The sequence below is a fragment of the Bos grunniens genome, chromosome 19, assembly GCF_055505025.1.
Source record: "Bos grunniens cultivar Pamir isolate PY7600 chromosome 19, Bosgru_T2T1.0, whole genome shotgun sequence".
NCBI lineage: Eukaryota > Metazoa > Chordata > Mammalia > Artiodactyla > Bovidae > Bos > Bos grunniens.
Window position 1 is genome coordinate 38,808,213 of NC_141183.1, and position 17,914 is coordinate 38,826,126.

Sequence of the window (17,914 nt, forward strand, 5' to 3'; positions counted from 1 at the left end):
CTCTGGACCCACGGTCACACTTGGCAGAGTTCGAGCAAGGGGGTAGGAAACTCCTCTATGGACGTCTCCCATCTTGCAACCCCCCAGGACCCAAGAGAGCTCAAGAGAAAGCAGCTCAGAGACAGCTCAGCTCAGCAGCCCTCCCCAGTTCCCTGCCCTGTTCCCCACCCCCACCCCTTGGAGCTCTGTGCCCAGTGGCCGAGGCCCTTCCGGACCTCGAGCCCTCGGCTCCCCCAAGCTCTGTGCGTTCCGCGTGGGCGGCCTCAGTTCCCCCTTCTGCAGAATGGGCGGGTGGCCCGGCCTCCGCGCCCCGGGGCGCTGCGGGGGCGGGGCGGAGGGCTCCGAGGGCGGCCGGAAGGGGTGTGAGTGCGGGGGCGGGCCCCGCGCCGCCCCGCCCCGGGGAGGGCGCCCGGGGCGCAGCATCCTGGCGGGGGCCCCGGCCGCTGCCGCCACTGCCGTCGGGGACGGTCCCAGCGCGGTCATGGCCTCGCGCGGCGCCCGTCGGGGTCCGAGTCCCCCACGTCCCGCGCAGTAGCCCCTCGGAGAGGCGGCCCCCACTGTGCCGACGGCGCAGACGTCCGGGCGGGCGGCATGGAGGAGGCGCACCTGCTCCCGGCCGCCGACGTGCTGCGCCGCTTCTCGGTGACGGCCGAGGGCGGCCTGAGCGCGGAGCAGGTGACCGGCGCGCGGGAGCGCTACGGCCCTAACGGTGAGAGCGCGGGCCAGGCGGGGGCAGCGGGGACCTCGCGCGCCGCGGTCTCAGCCCTCCCCCAACCCACCCCGGCAAGGTGGCCGCGGAGTGGTCCTCGCCGCTCCCAGCCATCGGCCCCCGCGGGCGGGCGGGCAGGAAGCGAGGGCTCCGGAAACCTCTGCAGACGCTTTTGGGGCTCCCGGCGGGGCCGCGCTGCACCTTCACCGGGGAAGAAGGTGCGGGTTCCGGGTTCGGAGACCGGACGCCTGGCTCCCCCACCCCGATCTCCTCCCTCCGGGCCCAGGGACCGGTGCGGCCCTTCCGGGGTTCCCACCTCCATCCCGGTCGCGGTCCACTCCCGCAGGTCCTAGCCCACCCCCATCGCCGCTGCGCGCTGGATCCCCGCGCCGCTGCAGCCCGCCGGAGTCCGGCAGGTGCGCACACCGAGGTCAGCTGGAGGGGGACCAGCCGGAGACCCTGAGGTCCCGCCTCCCAGCTGACCCCGAGGGTCTCTCTCTAGGGCTCAATAAAACGCCCGGGAGGTGCAGCTTGTCAGCTGGCAGCTTCGGTGCCCCCACCCCCATCCCCAGGTCTTCCTCTTTCTGCCACCCCGGGCGGATGTGGCTGGCGGAGTCGGTGGTGGGGGCTTTGAACTGCTGAGGCGGGAGACCCACCTCCCTGCAGGGTGACAGGTTCAAGGCCTCGGACTGGGAGTTGCCTGGGGAGGCCTTTCCTTCCTGGGTGACCTGGAGCCACGCCTGCCCCATCTCTGGTCTCGGAGGCAGCCTTGGGCGCTGTTGCTGTTTGGGAGGGAAAGGTGTCATCCTTTCTCCTGTTCAGTGGCGTGTGGGATTCTCCCCCGGCCCAGAGGCACTTGCCAGTGCCTGTACTGTCCAGATGTGGCCCTGGGAAGGTAGAAGATGCAGAGGTCCACCCCCCCCCAGTCACTTCCAGTCAGGATTTTGCCCCCTTCGTCCACCCCTAGGGCTCGGAGTCCCTAGGGCTCTGGAGAGAAATGTCATCTCCATTCCCAGCATGCAGCCTGGACCCATGTCCTTTCAGATCTCGGGGACTCACCCTGGCAGGGCTCCCTGCCAGCCAGAGGGGAGGTTCTCTGGCCCGTGTGTCTCACTGCCCAGGGCTGGCTTGAAAATTGCAAAGAGCTGTCAGAAAGGGAGCTTTGGGTTTTGTATTGGTTTATGACAACCACCTCTTATATAAATATTATCTTTCTGGAGCAGAAATCCTTTTTCAAAAAAATTAGCTGCTATATTTAGTTGAGCTGTGGGAGGAACTAGGGAGATAAATATTATTTAATATCCCCTATTAGTGACTTGGCAGGCAGGGTGTCCTTGCCGGAGGAGTTCAGGGCAAGGCGGGCCGGTCCCCCAGCTCATGGTTGGGGGTGGGGGTCAGGGCAGCAGAGCTGGGGTTCCACCGCCTCCTCTGTGTGGCCTCCCGCTTGAGAGTCCTCATTCCCAAAGGAAGCTGGAGCCCAGCCCTTCTCCAGAACCATACAGAGGTTGCTCTGCCTCACCCTGGCCAACACCCTCTCCTTTCTGGCCCCCATGTCTCCCTGAAGAGGGGAAGCTGACTGAGAACGAGGGAGCCTTTAGTTCTCCCCGATGCTGTCTGGTTTAGGTGAGAGGATTTTAGGGTGCCCTGGCTGGTGATGGATAAGGATGTCAGTGCAGTGTGTAGGTCCAGAGAGGTGGATGTGTGTTTTGGGGAGGGTGGTAGGAAAAGTTGGGGAGTGGCTATTCCTGGGCTCCTCCGGTTCCTCTGTGCTTTGATGGTAGTAAAAATAAAAGCTAATATTCACCGAGTATTTACTATGTACCAGGCACTGGTCTTAGCACTTTTCATCTCTTGTCTTCTTTCCTTCCTAAAAACAACTGCTGTCATCCCCATTTTACAGAGAGGGTAACTGAGGCACCAGGAGGTTGACAGCTTACCTAAGGTCACCCAGTAAATGGAGCTAATCCTGGGTGCCTGCCCCTCTCTGGGTCTCACTTTTCCTGTCTGTTCAAGGGGGTCACAGTTTCTGCAGACTCTGGGACCCTGGAGTAGGAGCCTGTGCTCAGAGCTGGGTCAGCTTGATAGGAGCTAGTGGAACCTTCTGCTCGCCTTCTCCCTGCACCAACCACCCCACCCCCATCCCCGCTCGGGCTTCTCCGAAGGCTTTTTCCTCAGGAAGCATTCCAGGGCTCTGGAAGTCCTGAGCTGAGGAGAAGGGAGCCAGTTGCCCCTTCCTGCCTCAGGCTCTCCTCCCGGCCCAGCCCCGGCCTGAGGAGGAAGCCTGGGCGCCCCACACGGCCTATGGAGTGAGGCTGACAGGGTTTCAGGCCCTAGCTCTGCCCCTTCATAGCCGTGCAATCCTGGACCAATTGCTTTGCTTCTCTGTGCCTGTATTTGCTCATTGTCAGTGAGGCTGTAATAGGACCCGTGCCACAAGAGTTATTGTGAGTGTTTGCGTACACCAAGCCCTCCCTTATCGTGGCGGGAGAGGAGCCTGGTGTGGCTCTGGGCCAGAAGCCGGCGGGGGCGGGGGGACACCCCAGGGACTAGTGTCCCCTCAACCCCAGAAGTCTCTGCACCTGCAAAGTCGTTAGTGCTAGAAACCACCAGGAAGTCATTTGCTTAAGTCCTAAAGTTCGCAAGTTCTGCCGCAGAGGAGGGGGCGGGGTCCTTCTCCCCGCTCTCTGAGCAGAGAGGTGGGGAGGGTGTCAGTGAGTGTGCCTGGAGTTGTCCCCCCATCTGTTTGCACCCCGGCATGTAGCCGTGCCCTCTGAGGCCCCGACAGGACAGTAAGTGGGAGGCTCCTGGCCTCTTGTGAGCTCGGCTTTCTCGGCAGGTCCCAGAGGTGCCCAGGGCGGGGTGTGTGGGGGTGATTTCTACAAACTTTCAACTGATTTCGTTTTGTTTGTTTTTGACCATGGTTTGTGGCATCTTAATTCCCTGACCAAGGATTGAACCCAGGCCCTGGGCAGTGAGAGTGTGGAGTCCTAACCACTGGACCGCCAGGGAATTCCCTCAACTTGTTTTTTGAATAAAAATGGGCACACAGCACCACATGCAAAAAGTCCCTAAGGTGTAGGGTAAATGCTCCCCAGCCCCGTCCCCACGAACCCCTCCCGGCAGCCCTAGTGTCCCCTTCCCAAGATATCCTGCGCGCACACATCTCTGGATCTGTGATCGATGGTCTTTTTTACGTGAAAGGGAGTGGATTTTGAGGGCCTTTTGCCCCTCCTCTCCTTGTGACAGTCACTCTTGTGGATGGTTCCACGTGGAGCACCCTTGGGCTTTCTAGGGGCTTTGCAGAGTTTCTTCACATGGCCATCCCAGCGTTTCTTCCCTCTGGCTTCTCATGGATTTGGGGTTTGTGCGAAGCCTCTGTTATCACACACATAAGGCGTATCCTTGTCCTCATGTCATTTCACACACTGTGAAAATCACCAAAGGACAGATTCCTAGAAGTGGAATTGCTGGGTCCAAGGAAGTGTGTGTATTCAATGTTGACAGCTGTTGCTGCACTCTTCTTCATAAAGTTGCATCGGTTGGCCTGTTTCCCCACCACCTCCCCAACACAGTACCTTATCAGATGCCAGTCTGATAGAAGGTGGCCTCTCACAGTCTTCCTTTGCATTTTTCTGTTTGCAAATCCTATTGGGCATTTTATTGTATATATTTAGGAGCCCTTGGCTCTCCTTGTATCCATGGATGGGCTGCCTATCACTCCTGCTGGATGTGAGCCTTGGCAGGAGACAGGACTAGGTTCGGCCATCACCCCCCAAAGCGCCTTTACCCCAGAGCCCAGGGATGTAGGGGTCAGGTGAGGCCCCAGGAGGTCTCTGCGGGGAAGGGGCAGTGTTTTGGTTTAAGAGGCCTGGGGGAGGGGCTGTGACGGGGGCAGGCGCCTGCCTTCCTGGGCCTCAGCCATCTGTGCAGTGGGTACTGGAGCTCCAGGGCCGCCACATGGGAGGGATGGTCTTGATTTAGATTCCTGCCGGTGGTGACTTGGCTGTGACCTTATCTCCTGCCCTCAGCCGAGGCACCCGCTTCCTTGGCCCGTTGTCTGTAGGGCGGAGACACAGCTCTGAGATCCCCTATAGGGGCTTCCCAGGTGTGAAGAGCCTTCAGGCTCACCCTAGTTCTCACACCTTTGTTGGGCAGCCTTGGCACCCCACCCCCCACCCTTCTGCACCAGCCCTGCCCCTGTAGCACCCCAAGCCCGTGTACCAGCAGTTCTCTGAGGCATGGCCACATCTGCCCACAGCACTGCGGGTACACAGTTGCCTTGCCAACACTTGGCCTCTGGGGCCTGGTCAGCCAGGTAGGACTGACCACTCCAGGTGGGGCCTGGAGACCAGGGACAGGCCAGGCGGGTGGGGTGGGGTCTGCCCAGCCTAGGCCTCTCCCTGACTTTGCAAATGAGAGTTTAATTGCTCTGCAAATTTACCTTTGAGGAAGACCTTGGTGAGCACTCGCCTCACCCGGCTGGAACCTGGCTGGAACCAACATTTAGAAGCCGAAATACCAGTTTCCAATGGAGGAAGGAGTCAAGGGGGGAATTAAGGGAGCAGGTGGTGAGTGGAGCCTGGGGGCAGTCTTGGCCTTGCACCTCCCTTCTCCTGGGCTCTGGGCTGTGGCCCCAGGGCTGAACCGTGGGGCAAGTGAATAAACAATTCTGTGAGGCTCTGGGTGGACCTAGGGATGACTCACCCCCTGCCTGCCCTAGAGGTACGCCGATGCTGGAGCAGGAGGCAACGCTGATGACCAGAGAGAGGAGGACTCTTCCAGGAAGCCCTCCTGGGAAGTTCCGATGAGATGGGGAGGTACCCTGCACAGAAGGGACTGTGAAAGCAAAATCTTGGAGCAGGGCAAAACCAGGGGCAACCGTGAGGCATCTTGCTTGGTGGGTGGAGGAAGGGCCGGCCATCTAAGATATGAGAGGGATTCTGGACAGGTGAGTCCAGGAAGGTCTTGAAGGTTGGTCTTTATCTTGTAGGCCCATGGAAGGTCGGTGAGCAGGGTGGGGTCATTCATTCATTCCGTTTCATTGAGTGCCTGCTGTGTGCCGGGTGCTGTCCCAGCTGCTCGGCACACGGGAACTTCTGTGCACCGTTGTCATGGCTAAGGTCTACTGAACATTCACACGCACTGTGCTTCATGCATGTTACGCAGCCTCATGAGGTGGTTGCTCTTACTATCGTCATTTTCCAGATGGGGAAACTGAGGCACATCCAGGCTTAAAGTGACTTGCCCATGGTCACAGAACTACCGAGATAATAGGATTTGAATTCCAGTCCTTGGACCAGAGTCTGTGCTCTCAGCTGCAGTTTCTCTGATCACATCCCAGGACCCTACAGGCCAGCCCCGAGTTGGGTATCTGTGGACAGGGGCTGATTTAGTCTGGCAACAGTTACCCAGAGCAGGGTTTTGTCAGGAGAGGCCACCGTATGAACGATTCAGGCAATACTGGGGGGAGTTATATGCCCCCGGATTGGCCCAGCAGGGGTCTGGGAGGGGCGGCACCTCTTGTTTCTGTCTTGGCCCGTGAGGCTTGGGGGATGGCATCAGGAGATGGGCTGTTCTCCTTGGAAGGGCCAGCTGACGATGGCTCCCAGCCCAACAGTCAGGACATGGGAGATTATGATCCTTTAGGTGATCTTGACTGGGGGAGGCTCGGGGACCACTGCGGTGGGAAGGCAGGACAGTCTAGGAGTGAGTGCAAGAGGGCCAGAGCACGGGTTCGAGAGCCAAACTGCCCGAGCTCAAAACCCTTCCCTGCCACTTCCCAGCTGTGTGACCATGAACTAGGTAGGCACTCAACCTCTCTGCGCTTCTACTCGGTAAAATGGGAATAATAATCATATCCTCTTTGCTGGCTTGTTTGAGAATCACCAGAGAGTAGTGCACACAAGGAGGTGATTATCCTGCCTGCGGAGCACCTTCTCGTGTGTTAGGCGCACAGCGTGCCACCGTTCATCTCCGGAGATGAAGTAGGCATGTGGCACGCTGCTTGGTATGAGTGCTCAGTTGCTCAGTCGTGTCCGATTCTTTGTGGCCCCGTGGACTGTAGCCCGCCAGACTCCTCTGTCCATGGAATTTTCCAGGCAGGAATACTGGAGTGGGATGCCATTTCCTTCTTTAGGGGATCTTCCAACCCAGAGATCGAACCCACAGCTGTTGCCTCTCGGGCATTAGCAGGTGGATTCTTTACCACTAGCACCACCTGGGAAGTTCTTTGGTATATGCTGCTGTTGCTGCTAAGTCGCTTCAGTCCTGTCTGACTCTGTGTGACCCCAGAGACGGCAGCCCAACAGGCTCCCCTGTCCCTGGGATTCTCCAGGCAAGGACATATAGTAGGTGCTTAATACGGAGAAGGCAATGGCACCCCACTCCAGTACTCTTGCCTGGCAAATCCCATGGACGGAGGAGCCTGGTAGGCTGCAGTCCATGGGGTCACTAGGAGTCGGACACGACTGAGCGACTTCACTTTCATTTTTCACTTTCATGCATTGGAGAAGGAAATGGCAACCCACTCCAGTGATCTTGCCTGGAGAATCCCAGGGACGGGGGAGCCTGGTGGGCTGCCATCTCTGGGGTCACACAGAGTCGGACATGACTGAAGTGACTTAGCAGCAGCAGCAGGTGCTTAATAACTGTGACTCAATAATGATAATAATGCTCATTCACATAGTAGCCCTGCAGGGTGGGGGTGGTACTCTATCTTCCAAATGAGGCCCAGGGCCCCCCAGAGAGCCAGCTGCTCAGGCAGGACTGGAAGCGCTTGCACTTCAGGAGCAGGGATGGGCCCTCCTGCATGGATGGCTGGGGCATCTGCGGTGACCTCATGGCTTACTGAGCCTGCCCTAGGAGCAGGGGGTGGGAGTGGAAGGGATGCCTTGCTCCACCCTGGTAGAGGCCAGGTCTGGGGAGAAGATGGCATTGGTTAAGATCAGCCGGGTTATCCTGCATTACAACCCCCCAGTTTCAGTGAATTGAATTGAAACAATTCAGGTCATCTCTTGCTCACACTGTACGAGCACACCTCCGTGCAGCTCGGTGTCTCCTGACTCTGTGACTCAGGTTCACAAAGCAGATACCGTCACACAGGTCCTGGTTGCTATAGCAGAGGGTCAGAGAGCTCCAGACTGTGCTGTCCACTGGGGCAGCCGCTAGCCTTGTGTGGCTGTTTGAGTTTCAGTGAATGAAAATTAATTTAAAATATACCTACTGGGACTTTCCCGGCGGTCCAGTGTCATAAGACTCGGCTGCCAATGCAGGGGGCCCAAGTTTGATCCCTCGTCAAGGAACTGGATTCCACATGCCACAGTGAAGATGGAAGATCCCACATGCTGCAGCCAAGACCTGGCACAGCCAAATAATTAAATATTTTAAAATAATAATAAAGAAATAAAATGTAGCTACTTAGTCACACTAGCTACATTCCCAGTGCTCAATAGCTCCATGTGGCCGGTGGCTACCGTATCAGACAGCATGGCTGTAGGACTTTTCCATCACCGCAGGAAGTTCCACTGGACAGTGCCATTCTCCAACAGTTCTACATTCCAGCCCAAACTAACACACATCCTTCTTTTTGCAACTCGAACAGGAAGATGGGACGTATAGTCCTATTGTGTGTCCACAAGGTGGGGAGAATGAGAAGCCCCGGGGGAACAGCGTGATAACGACACCAAGAGAGGACCTTGGATCGGGCTGTGAGTCAGCAGAAGGGGACAGTCAGGTGGAAGGGGAGAGGGAGGAGACCCAGTGAGACCAGCAGGTGGAGGGCAGTTTGCAGTGGGGACTGGAGCTGGTGGCTGCTTCACAGGTGTCTCAGATGATACAGTGTCTGTCTGCAATGCGGGAGACCCAGGTTCAATACCTGGCTCGGGAAGATCGCCTGGAGAAGGAAATGGCAACCCACTCTAGTACTCTTGCCTGGAAAATTCCATGGACAGAGGAGCCTGGTAGACTATAGTCCATGGGGTTGCAAAGAGTTGGACATGACTGAGCAACTTCACTCACTAGAGCTGGTCTGTTCTGGAACAGGTTTCCCAACCCCAGGCCTCGCCCCTATCCGGAAAAAATGCCCTGAGGAATATGGTGGCTTCGAGGCTACACGCCAGCAGAGGGAGGGGCTAGGTAGACAGAGGGAGGGATTCGGGTGAGACTTACAGATAAACTCTTCCTTAGGTCAGGAATCCTGAAGACACCTGCAGAGGTTGAGGAGTTGAGGAAACTCCTGGGTTTAGCATGGCAGAAGCAGGCTGACGTGTACTCCGAGGCTGGGGCATGGCTGAGATGACCTCTAAAAGACCCTGCTCCGTTGGAGAATTGGCCCAGAAACCAGGGCTGGCCCTCTCTCCTGCCTTTCCTGTTCACTTTAGCTAAATAGATCAGAAGGAAAAAGTCTGTTTGATTTTAATCTCAACTCAGGACACTGGAGATTACATTTTCCACGGAAAATGTCAGCTGTTGCCTAAAATAGGACTTTGGAGAAAAATGCTAGAAAGTGTATTTTTAGGTTATGTTTTCCTCCTGGATTCCTGCAGCCCAGTGGGCTGCTCAGTACTCCCCATGGTCCAGCTGCCAGGTGCAGACCCCAGACCTTCCAAACAGGTGGTCAGGGTAGGGGGCGCCCGTGGGAAAAAATGCCGGCTGGTGCTTGAGCTGAAAGCAGGTAGGCAGAGGCAAAGACCCATGTCAGCGAGGAGGAGGGAGGAAGAGCGGCCTGGGGTGGGGCCTTGGGTTCTGCGTTGCTAACAAGCTCCCGGGTGACCCCGATGCTGCTGGCCCAGGGATTGTCCTGGGAATAGTACCAGAGAAAAGGAGACAAGGGTCAGTTAGGCTTGGTCTGAGAGAGCCCTCAGACAGCCCTGGGCAGGTCCTGAGATCGGCAGAAGGAGGGAGAAGCCCTTCCAGGGTCCCTTTCCTCAGACCCACAAACACCCCTGCTTGCTGTGTGACCTTGTTCAAGCCACGCATCCACTCTGGACCTCAGTTCTTGCACCTGCAAAACGGGGTCGGCTTCCCCACTTACCTCCCCTTTAGGCTGTTGGGAAGATTCCTGGACTCAGTTACTGGGGCAGCCAGCTCCACCTGTAACATGGGTGCTTTGGGACCTGAAGGAGATGAAAGTGGAGCCTGTAAAGGCACAGCAGGTCCTTGTGGTGTTTGGAGACGTGGTTCTTCAAAATATTCTGTGGGTCTGGGCCTCGGCAGGCTGGCTGGGTCCTCTCTGAGCCTGCTGGAGCGGGGCGCTGGGAGGGACCAAGCTGACATTCAGCCTCCAGGAATTGAAGCCCGTGGCGCTGCCTGCTGAGGTCATGCCCAGGGAGCCCTGGGTGGGGTGGGCAGTGCTGCGGGCCTTGTCCCCTTGGTCCTGGAGAAGCAGGTGTGTCAGAGGTGGCCTGAGCCAGTTTTCTCAATTTGAATGGGACATTGTGGTTAGGGGGACCCCGTGGGTAGGGGGACATTGAATGGGACTGGGTGGGCATCTGAGAAAGGGCAGTGCAGGGAGCCCTGAGAACTACCAACTCTACCCTGATGTGACCTCAGGGTTCCCATCTCCAGGTCTCAGTTTCCCTTCTGTGCAATGGAGGAGGAACTGGCCTGGAGGGCCCTGGCTCGGTTTTTGTCCCAGGGTGAGTCAGGTCACAGCAGGCCATCCTCCACCAGAGTCAGGTGGGGGAGGGATGTAAAAGTATCCAGGCACAAACCATGTGTTCTGTGACCTCAAAGACCTGGGGGGAATGTGTCCTGCCCATCGTGGGGGTTCTGGTGGGCACCAGAGGGAGGGGACTGCTCAGACTCTGCTTGGTAACCCAGTCATTTCTGTCTCCTCATGGCTCCTTTGGCTGCCTGGATCCTGCAGAACTCCCGACCGAGGAAGGTGAGGCTGGGGCCGGGGCGGCCTGCAAGGGCACCAGATGGCACCCCGGGCCAGCCACCGTCAGGCTGTGTCCTCCCCTCCCAGGCAGTGGGGCCTGGCTGAGCCCCCAGCGTTGCCCATCTGTGCCTCTCAGGGCCTCGGGTTCTCCTCCTTCAAATGGGAGGGAGGGACTGGGCCACCGCAGCTCCGCATGGACGCGATCGGGCAGTCGGTCAGGAGCCCAGCCCTCATGTGGCGCTCCCATTCCCAGGGAAGTCCCTGTGGGAGCTCGTGCTGGAACAGTTCGAGGACCTCCTGGTTCGAATCCTGCTGCTGGCCGCCCTGGTCTCTTTCGTAAGTAGCCCTTTCCCACGGCATCAGGCAGCCTGGGCCGGGGAGCGGGTCCAGGCAGTGCTCAGTGGCCCAGGCTCTGAGCCACAGGGCTATCCTCTCAGCTGTGGGCATCCCCGGGCCCCTATCCACCCCCTTTGTTGTCAGTCGCTCAGTCGTGAGTCAGACACGCTCCGTCGTCGTGTCTGACTCTTCTCGACCCCGTGAACTGCAGCATGCCAGGCTTCACTATCCTTCGATAATGTCTCCCAGTTTGCTCAAATTCATGTCCATTGAGTTGGTGATGCCATCCAACCATCTCATCCTCTGTCACCCCGTTCTCCTCCTGCCTTCAATCTTTCCCAGCATCAGGGTCTTTTCCAATGAGTTGGCTCTTCGCATCAAGTGGCCAAAATATTGGAGATTGTGAATAGTAGCTGAAGCTGCTCCAGTGAATATTCAGGGTTGATTTCCTTTGGGATTGACTGGTTTAATGTCCTTGCAGTCCAAGGGACTCTCAAGAGTCTTCTCTAGCACCACAGTTTGAAAGCATCAATTCTTCGCCCAAACCCTTGCAGCCCCCACAGTGAACTCCCAGCTCTCTGTCCCCTCCAGCCCCTCTTCCAGCCTGGTTTTCAGAGTGAGCCTGCAAAAGCACCTCTGACCCCACCCCTCCCTGCCTTGGTGCAGGGTTTCTTAGCATCAGCACCGTTGGCTTCTTGGACCAGACAATTCTCTGTGGCAGGGACTGTCCTGTGTACTGTAGAGTGTTGAGCAGCATCCCTGGCCTCTGCCCACCAGATGCCATTAGCATGGTTGTGACAGTCAAGTCTACAGATGTTGCCAAATGTCCCTGGGGGGCGAATCCCCCGGGCTGAGAGTGCATGCAGTACCTTCCATGGCTCCTCAGAGAGACTTCAGACCTCAACCTCCCGCAGCTGCCTCCTGGCTGCTGCTCCCGATTGCTGCCCACCATGTCCTCAGCCTAGACTCCTTCTGGACCCACAGGGCCATGGGCCCAGGGTGGAGCGGTGGGGAGCGGGGCATTGGTGGCTGAGCAGCAGAGACCCAAGGGTCATGCAGGGAATGGAGTCCAGAAGGTGGTTGTCACTCCTGCTCCCAGCCCTGCCCTCCAGCCGTCAGGGGCCCAGCCAGCTCAGTCTGACTATCCTGGCCACTCACTGTCCTTTGGAAATTGAGGACTCCTACAGCTAAGCCAAAAGGGTTCTGGTACCCCCTCCTCAGAACAGATGGACACATGGAGGCCTGGAGAGGATGACAAGTACCCACTTGGGCCAGGAGGTGGGAACAGACTGGAATGAGGTCTCCCGCCTCCAGGCCCGGGCTCTGGCTGGTCCTCTTACCATGGTCCTCTGAGCACAGGGCCATTAACCTGATATTGTAACACAGACTGCTGGGGTCCACCCCAGTTTCTGACTCAGCAGGTCTGGGATGGACCCCAGGAATTTGCATTTCTAACAGGTTCCTAGGTGATGCTGCTGCTGGTCTGGGCCCCACACTTGGAGAACCACAGTCAAGCCAACAGTGGCCCCATGACCCTGAGAGTGGGTGGGGTGGGACGTGGGCTGTGGCGGTCACTACCTGGAGGTAGTAGTAACCAAGCCAAGGCCTTCTGAGATCAGACCTCTCCAAATCCAGGGCTCCCCAGGGGTACTTTCTCCCAAACGGGAGTAGACGGACCCAGAGTACAGAGGAAATGGCAGGTAGACCCTGGCTCATGGCATAGCTGCCACTCACCAGCTCTGATCCCGACAGGTCCTGGCCTGGTTTGAGGAGGGCGAGGAGACCACGACAGCCTTTGTGGAGCCCCTGGTCATCATGCTGATCCTTGTGGCCAATGCGATTGTGGGCGTGTGGCAGGTGGGAGACTTGGGGGTGCGGCTGCATCCTGGGGTCTCCCAGCTGCTAGGTGTCACCTTCACCTGGTCCTGGAACCCTGCAGGTCCTTCTGCTTCCAGATCCATCCCAGGCCCCAAGGGGTGTCCTTCCAAGGGGGTGGCTTGCTAGGGCCAGCAGAGATAGATAGCCTTCCTGCCTCTGCAGGAACGCAACGCGGAGAGTGCCATCGAGGCCCTCAAGGAGTATGAGCCTGAGATGGGCAAGGTGATCCGCGCGGACCGAAAGGGTGTGCAACGCATCCTTGCCCGGGACATCGTCCCTGGAGACATCGTGGAAGTGGCAGGTGCTTCGGGGTATTCTCCTTGCATTATAAGATGCTAATGAGCCCACTCTTCTCTTTCTGACTGTATGTTGTAGAGGGGGGCTGTTGGATCCCTCTACAGCTCTTTAGCCAGAACCTCATTGGATGAATAAAGGGACTGTAAGCCAGGGGACAGCTCAGGCCTGCCTGCCAGCCCTGGCCTTGGCTTCTGGGAGCCCTGCAGGCTTTCCTGGGAAGGGGTGCCCAGAGCCACACTCAGCCAAGCCGTTCTCCCTCCACAGTGGGAGACAAAGTGCCCGCCGACCTCCGTCTCATTGACATCAAGTCCACCACGCTGAGAGTGGACCAGTCCATCCTGACCGGTGAGGTCCAGAGGCCCGGGGATGGGAGGACTTCACACGGGGCTTGTTGTTTCTTTTTTAAAATGTGTATGTGTGTATGTATTTGTCTACACTGGGTCTTAGTTGTGATTTTGATCTTTACTTGCGGCACGTGGGATCTAGTACCCCGACCAGGGACTGAACCCAGGCACCCTGCAAAGGGGAGTGTGGAGTCCCAGTCGCTGGACCACCAGGGAAGTCCCGGGCTTCTCATTTCTGATTCTACATCCAGGTGAATCTGTGTCTGTGACCAAGCACACAGACGCCATCCCAGACCCCAGAGCTGTCAACCAGGACAAGAAGAACATGCTGTTTTCTGTAAGTGCCTTATAATAAAAATAATAACATTTAGATGAATCAGATAGAGCCCTATGGGAAAGAACCTCACAATCATTGAGAATACGTGAAAATTTCTGGTGATAATAATAGTTATGTTTAGTGGAGCTGTGTGCTTGGCCCTGTTCTAAGACCTTTACCTGTATGTATTTATTTTATGCTTGGATCGCCTCTGAAATAAGTATACTTGTCTGCATTTTCCAGCAAGGAAACAGGCACCGAGAGGTTAAGTAAGTTTCCCAAGGTCACACAGCCAGTGAGCGGCAGAGCTGGGATGTGGACTCAGCCATCTGATTCCAGAGTTTTTCTCCTACCTGCTAGGCTTATCCTGCTTTAAGCTGGAGAGGGACAGAGCCTGTGTATAGTCACTCAGCAGAATCCTCTAGAGAGAGGAGCATTGCCAGAATGGTAGAGAATGTCAGGAACCATTCGTTTCTCAGATAAGAAAACTGATCCCTAAGACAAGACACCAGGGAGAGTGTCTGCCCAGGGACAGTGATGGGGTTCAGCTCTGGGGGAAGGGATCAGCCCCTGTGGCCCCAGAGAGATCTAACCGGTGATGCTCATGGGCTGCCTAGTAACAGCCTGAAGCCGAGCACAGAGGCCACAACGAGGGGTCGAGCCGATTGGCAGTGGCCCTGGGTGCTAAGTTATAAAGTGTCCCCAGAAGTGAACAGAAAGGGAGAAAGTGATATTCACCTGCAGCTCTGCTTGAGGGGAGCACCCCGCCAAGGTGCACGGAAGCCTTGGATAAGCTGCTTTGGGTGGGGAGGGGACACCAAGGGGCACACCCAGGCATCAGCAGCTGTCACAGGAAACTTTCTAAGGAGGGCGCTCTGGCTAACTGCAGGTCATTTCCTTGGCAGTGCATGCGTGTTTAGTCGCTCAGTCGTGTCCGACTCTTTGCGACCCCCTGGACTGTAGCCCGCCAGGCTCCTCTGTCCATGAGATTTCCCGGGCAAGAATACTGGAGAGGGGTGCCATTTCCTCTTCCAGGGGATCTTTCTCATCCAGGAGTCAAACCTGGGTCTTCTGCATTGCAAGCAGATTCTTTACCACTAGTGCCATCTGGGAAGCCCTTCCTTAGCAGAGGGGCCTGTACGTGGGGGCAGGAGCTGCATGGCTCAGGGCAGAAGAGATACTGAAGCTGCCAGCACCCACCTCTCCAGCCGTGGCACAGGGCACCCATCTGAAGGGGATGAGTTATGAGCCTCCCCTTAACAGCTGTTTCTCTCGCCTCTGCCGGACCATTTTACAGGAGGACACGGAGGCTCATGCTGGCCAGCCCTCGCATCAGGGCTTGGGGATCTTACTGGGGCCTTGGGAATGGATGTACTTAAGCTCAGATTTTCTTGATTCTTCAGTAAATACTGTTTAAAACTGTTTACCTGAGATCACAGCAGCACCCCTGTGTGGCTGTTTTGGTTGTGTATGAACCTCATTTTAATGGGTTGGTGCTATGCTGTGCTGTCAATATCAGCTGTTGCTGCCTCTGTGCCAGACCCCATGCTGGCACTGGGAATGTGGCACCAAACCAAGTCCCTGCCTGCATAGAGCTGACACTGTCAAGGCGATGACAGTCGTAACTCAAGACTACATAGCTGCATCTGTCTGGGAGCACTAAGTGACATGGAGAAAGAGAAAGCCAAGGAGCAGGAAGCGAGCCCTAATCCCAGCCTGAAGGGGTCAGGGGTCCTGGTCCCCTACTGAGGTGCCAACCAGCCCCTTTGCTTATCCCCTCCCTCGGCCAGGGCACCAACATTGCATCAGGCAAGGCAGTGGGTGTGGCAGTGGCCACAGGCCTGCACACTGAGCTGGGTAAGATCCGCAGTCAGATGGCCGCCGTGGAGCCAGAGCGGACGCCCTTGCAGCAGAAGCTGGACGAGTTTGGGCAGCAGCTGTCTCGTGCCATCTCCGTGATCTGCATGGCCGTGTGGGTCATTAACATCGGGCACTTTGCTGACCCTGCCCACGGCGGCTCCTGGCTTCGAGGTGCTGTCTACTACTTCAAGATCGCTGTGGCCCTGGCTGTGGCTGCCATCCCCGAGGGCCTCCCGGCTGTCATCACTACTTGCCTAGCACTGGGCACGCGGCGGATGGCCCGCAAGAACGCCATTGTGCGGAGCCTGCCCTCTGTGGAGACCCTGGGCTGCACCTCGGTCATCTGCTCAGACAAGACGGGCACGCTCACCACCAATCAGATGTCGGTCTGCCGGGTGAGTGGCTGCAGCCAGCCTGGGTGTTGCTGTGTGATGCTTGGCAGGCTGGGCTACCTCTCTGGGCCACTCCCCAACTCCAGAGATGGAGGAGAGAATATGTGTGCTGTCCCATGGTGGGAAGCAGAACCAGGTTTTCCTGGGGCAGAGCAGCAAAGCCTGGCTGGACATGCATCATTTGGACACATGTGTCACTCTGTAGGGTCCTGGCAGGCCTCGCAGGCCATCTGTGAACCTCAGTTTCCTCGTGTGAAGTTTGGGTGTGCAAGCCCTGCCAGGTGACCATAAAGGAAATAGGGGAGGGTCAAGTACAGCCTGGGCGTCCGAGCCAAGCCAGGCCTGGACCCAGGTTTTAATCCTGCTCCACCATGACACTCTGTGGTCAGTGCCTGTCACCCGATACACCAGCTCCAGTGACCTGGGAAGGGCCCAGGCAGGAATTATTCATTCCTTGGCACTCGATCCCAGATCCTGGGCTGCTGCCCACATGCTCCAGGGAGTCTGGCTGAGACTCCAGCAGGTCTCTGGGGTAGAGGAGTGGCTGGGCTGTTGCTGAAGGCTGTGGGTTTCCCATTCTCCCAGGCCCCCTGATCACCCCTCCCACCCCTGCTCCCATAAAACCCTGGAAACCCACGCACTGTGTCTGAGACCTTAGTCCCCCACAGAAGTGCACCAGAGGCTGCCGCAGGGGTGGGGGCACCAGCTTGCTTTGCTGCCCTGCAGCCCCTGACCTGCTAGAATCCCTAGTAGGACTTCATTTGAACAGTCCTACTAAGGATAATGAAACAAGAGTTTGAAAAACATGAGCACACCCTTGTGCCCCCTAGATGTTCGTGGTAGCTGAGGCTGGAACGGGTACCTGCCGTTTGCACGAGTTCACCATCTCGGGCACCACGTATGCCCCGGAGGGCGAAGTGTGAGTGCTCAGCGAAGGGGCACAGGTGGGCGGGGTTTACGGGTGGGCGGAGCTACGTAGGACAACTGTTGAGAGTTGTCATTGGCGAGGCCTCCTGGGGGCGCGGCCAACATACTGGGCATCGCCCAGGGGCGGGGCCAAGAACCCAGTTCTGACCCTCTGGCTCCACAGGCGTCAGGGAGAGCGGCGAGTGCGCTGCGGGCAGTTTGATGGGCTGGTGGAGCTGGCGACCATCTGTGCCCTGTGCAATGATTCAGCACTGGACTACAACGAGGTGGGTCCCTACCCACTTTCAGTGACTTCCCTAGTATCCAGGCGCTCAGAACAGACCTTTCTCCCAGAGTATCCAAGCTCCCAGGATTGGAAGTCCCTGCCGCTTGGGAGTGCCACACCCCAGGAGCACTGCCATCCACACTGCTCCCCGCTTCTTCCTCGGTTTGGCTTTAGAACCTTGCTCTGGGGCTCTTGGGCTGTGGGGGACTGTAATGTAAAAGGCAGAAAGGCCAGGGATGCCTGGGAGAAGAGGTGTAGGGGACAAACACCAGGAAGTGTTTAAAGCAAAAGGCACAGCCCAGAAACGGTCCACAGGCCACTATAACCTGATGTGATCTAGGCAGTGAACTCTTCCTTGTGGCTGGAGCAGAAGCATGGTGCACACGGGAGGCTTTTTGCCCCTGAATGGGGGCACTTGGCCAGACCAAGTCAGTCTGATGCCCAGCTGAGGGCAGCAGACAGATAGCAAAGGGTATAGAGCAGGGGAGTGATATGGTCAGATCTGCATTCACAGAAGATCACCTAAGTCTCAGTGTGGAGGACAGAACAGACTGGGCAAGACCAGGGCCAGGGAGCCCTGTGTGGTCATCTGGGCCCGAGAAATGTCAGCTGAGTCCTGGCTGGGGCTTCAGGAAGAGGGGAGTAGGCATGGGTTGGAGAGAGTTTGGAGCCAAAATCCTGGGACTTGGTGACCAGTTAGGTGAAAGAGG

The 17,914-nt window shown here is 57.4% G+C and overlaps 1 protein-coding gene across 4 annotated transcripts in view; it reads left to right on the forward strand.

Moving 5' to 3' along the window:
* Positions 1-399: 399 nt before the first annotated feature.
* ATP2A3 (ATPase sarcoplasmic/endoplasmic reticulum Ca2+ transporting 3) overlaps positions 400-17,914 on the forward strand; it is a 34,261-nt gene continuing 16,746 nt past the window's right edge. For 3 of the 4 annotated variants that reach the window (XR_015148054.1, XM_086359578.1, XM_086359579.1), the window contains exons 1-10: positions 425-709; positions 10,575-10,592; positions 10,843-10,925; positions 12,678-12,782; positions 12,966-13,104; positions 13,365-13,445; positions 13,696-13,781; positions 15,551-16,015; positions 16,843-16,931; positions 17,103-17,205. Coding sequence is in view for 3 of the 4 variants with exons in the window: in XM_086359578.1 (XP_086215704.1) it covers positions 592-709; positions 10,575-10,592; positions 10,843-10,925; positions 12,678-12,782; positions 12,966-13,104; positions 13,365-13,445; positions 13,696-13,781; positions 15,551-16,015; positions 16,843-16,931; positions 17,103-17,205 (1,287 nt within the window). In the remaining variant the exon portion in view is untranslated. Of the gene's footprint in view, positions 710-10,574; positions 10,593-10,842; positions 10,926-12,677; positions 12,783-12,965; positions 13,105-13,364; positions 13,446-13,695; positions 13,782-15,550; positions 16,016-16,842; positions 16,932-17,102; positions 17,206-17,914 lie in introns of all 4 variants that reach the window. The other variant, XM_086359577.1, reaches the window with a different exon arrangement.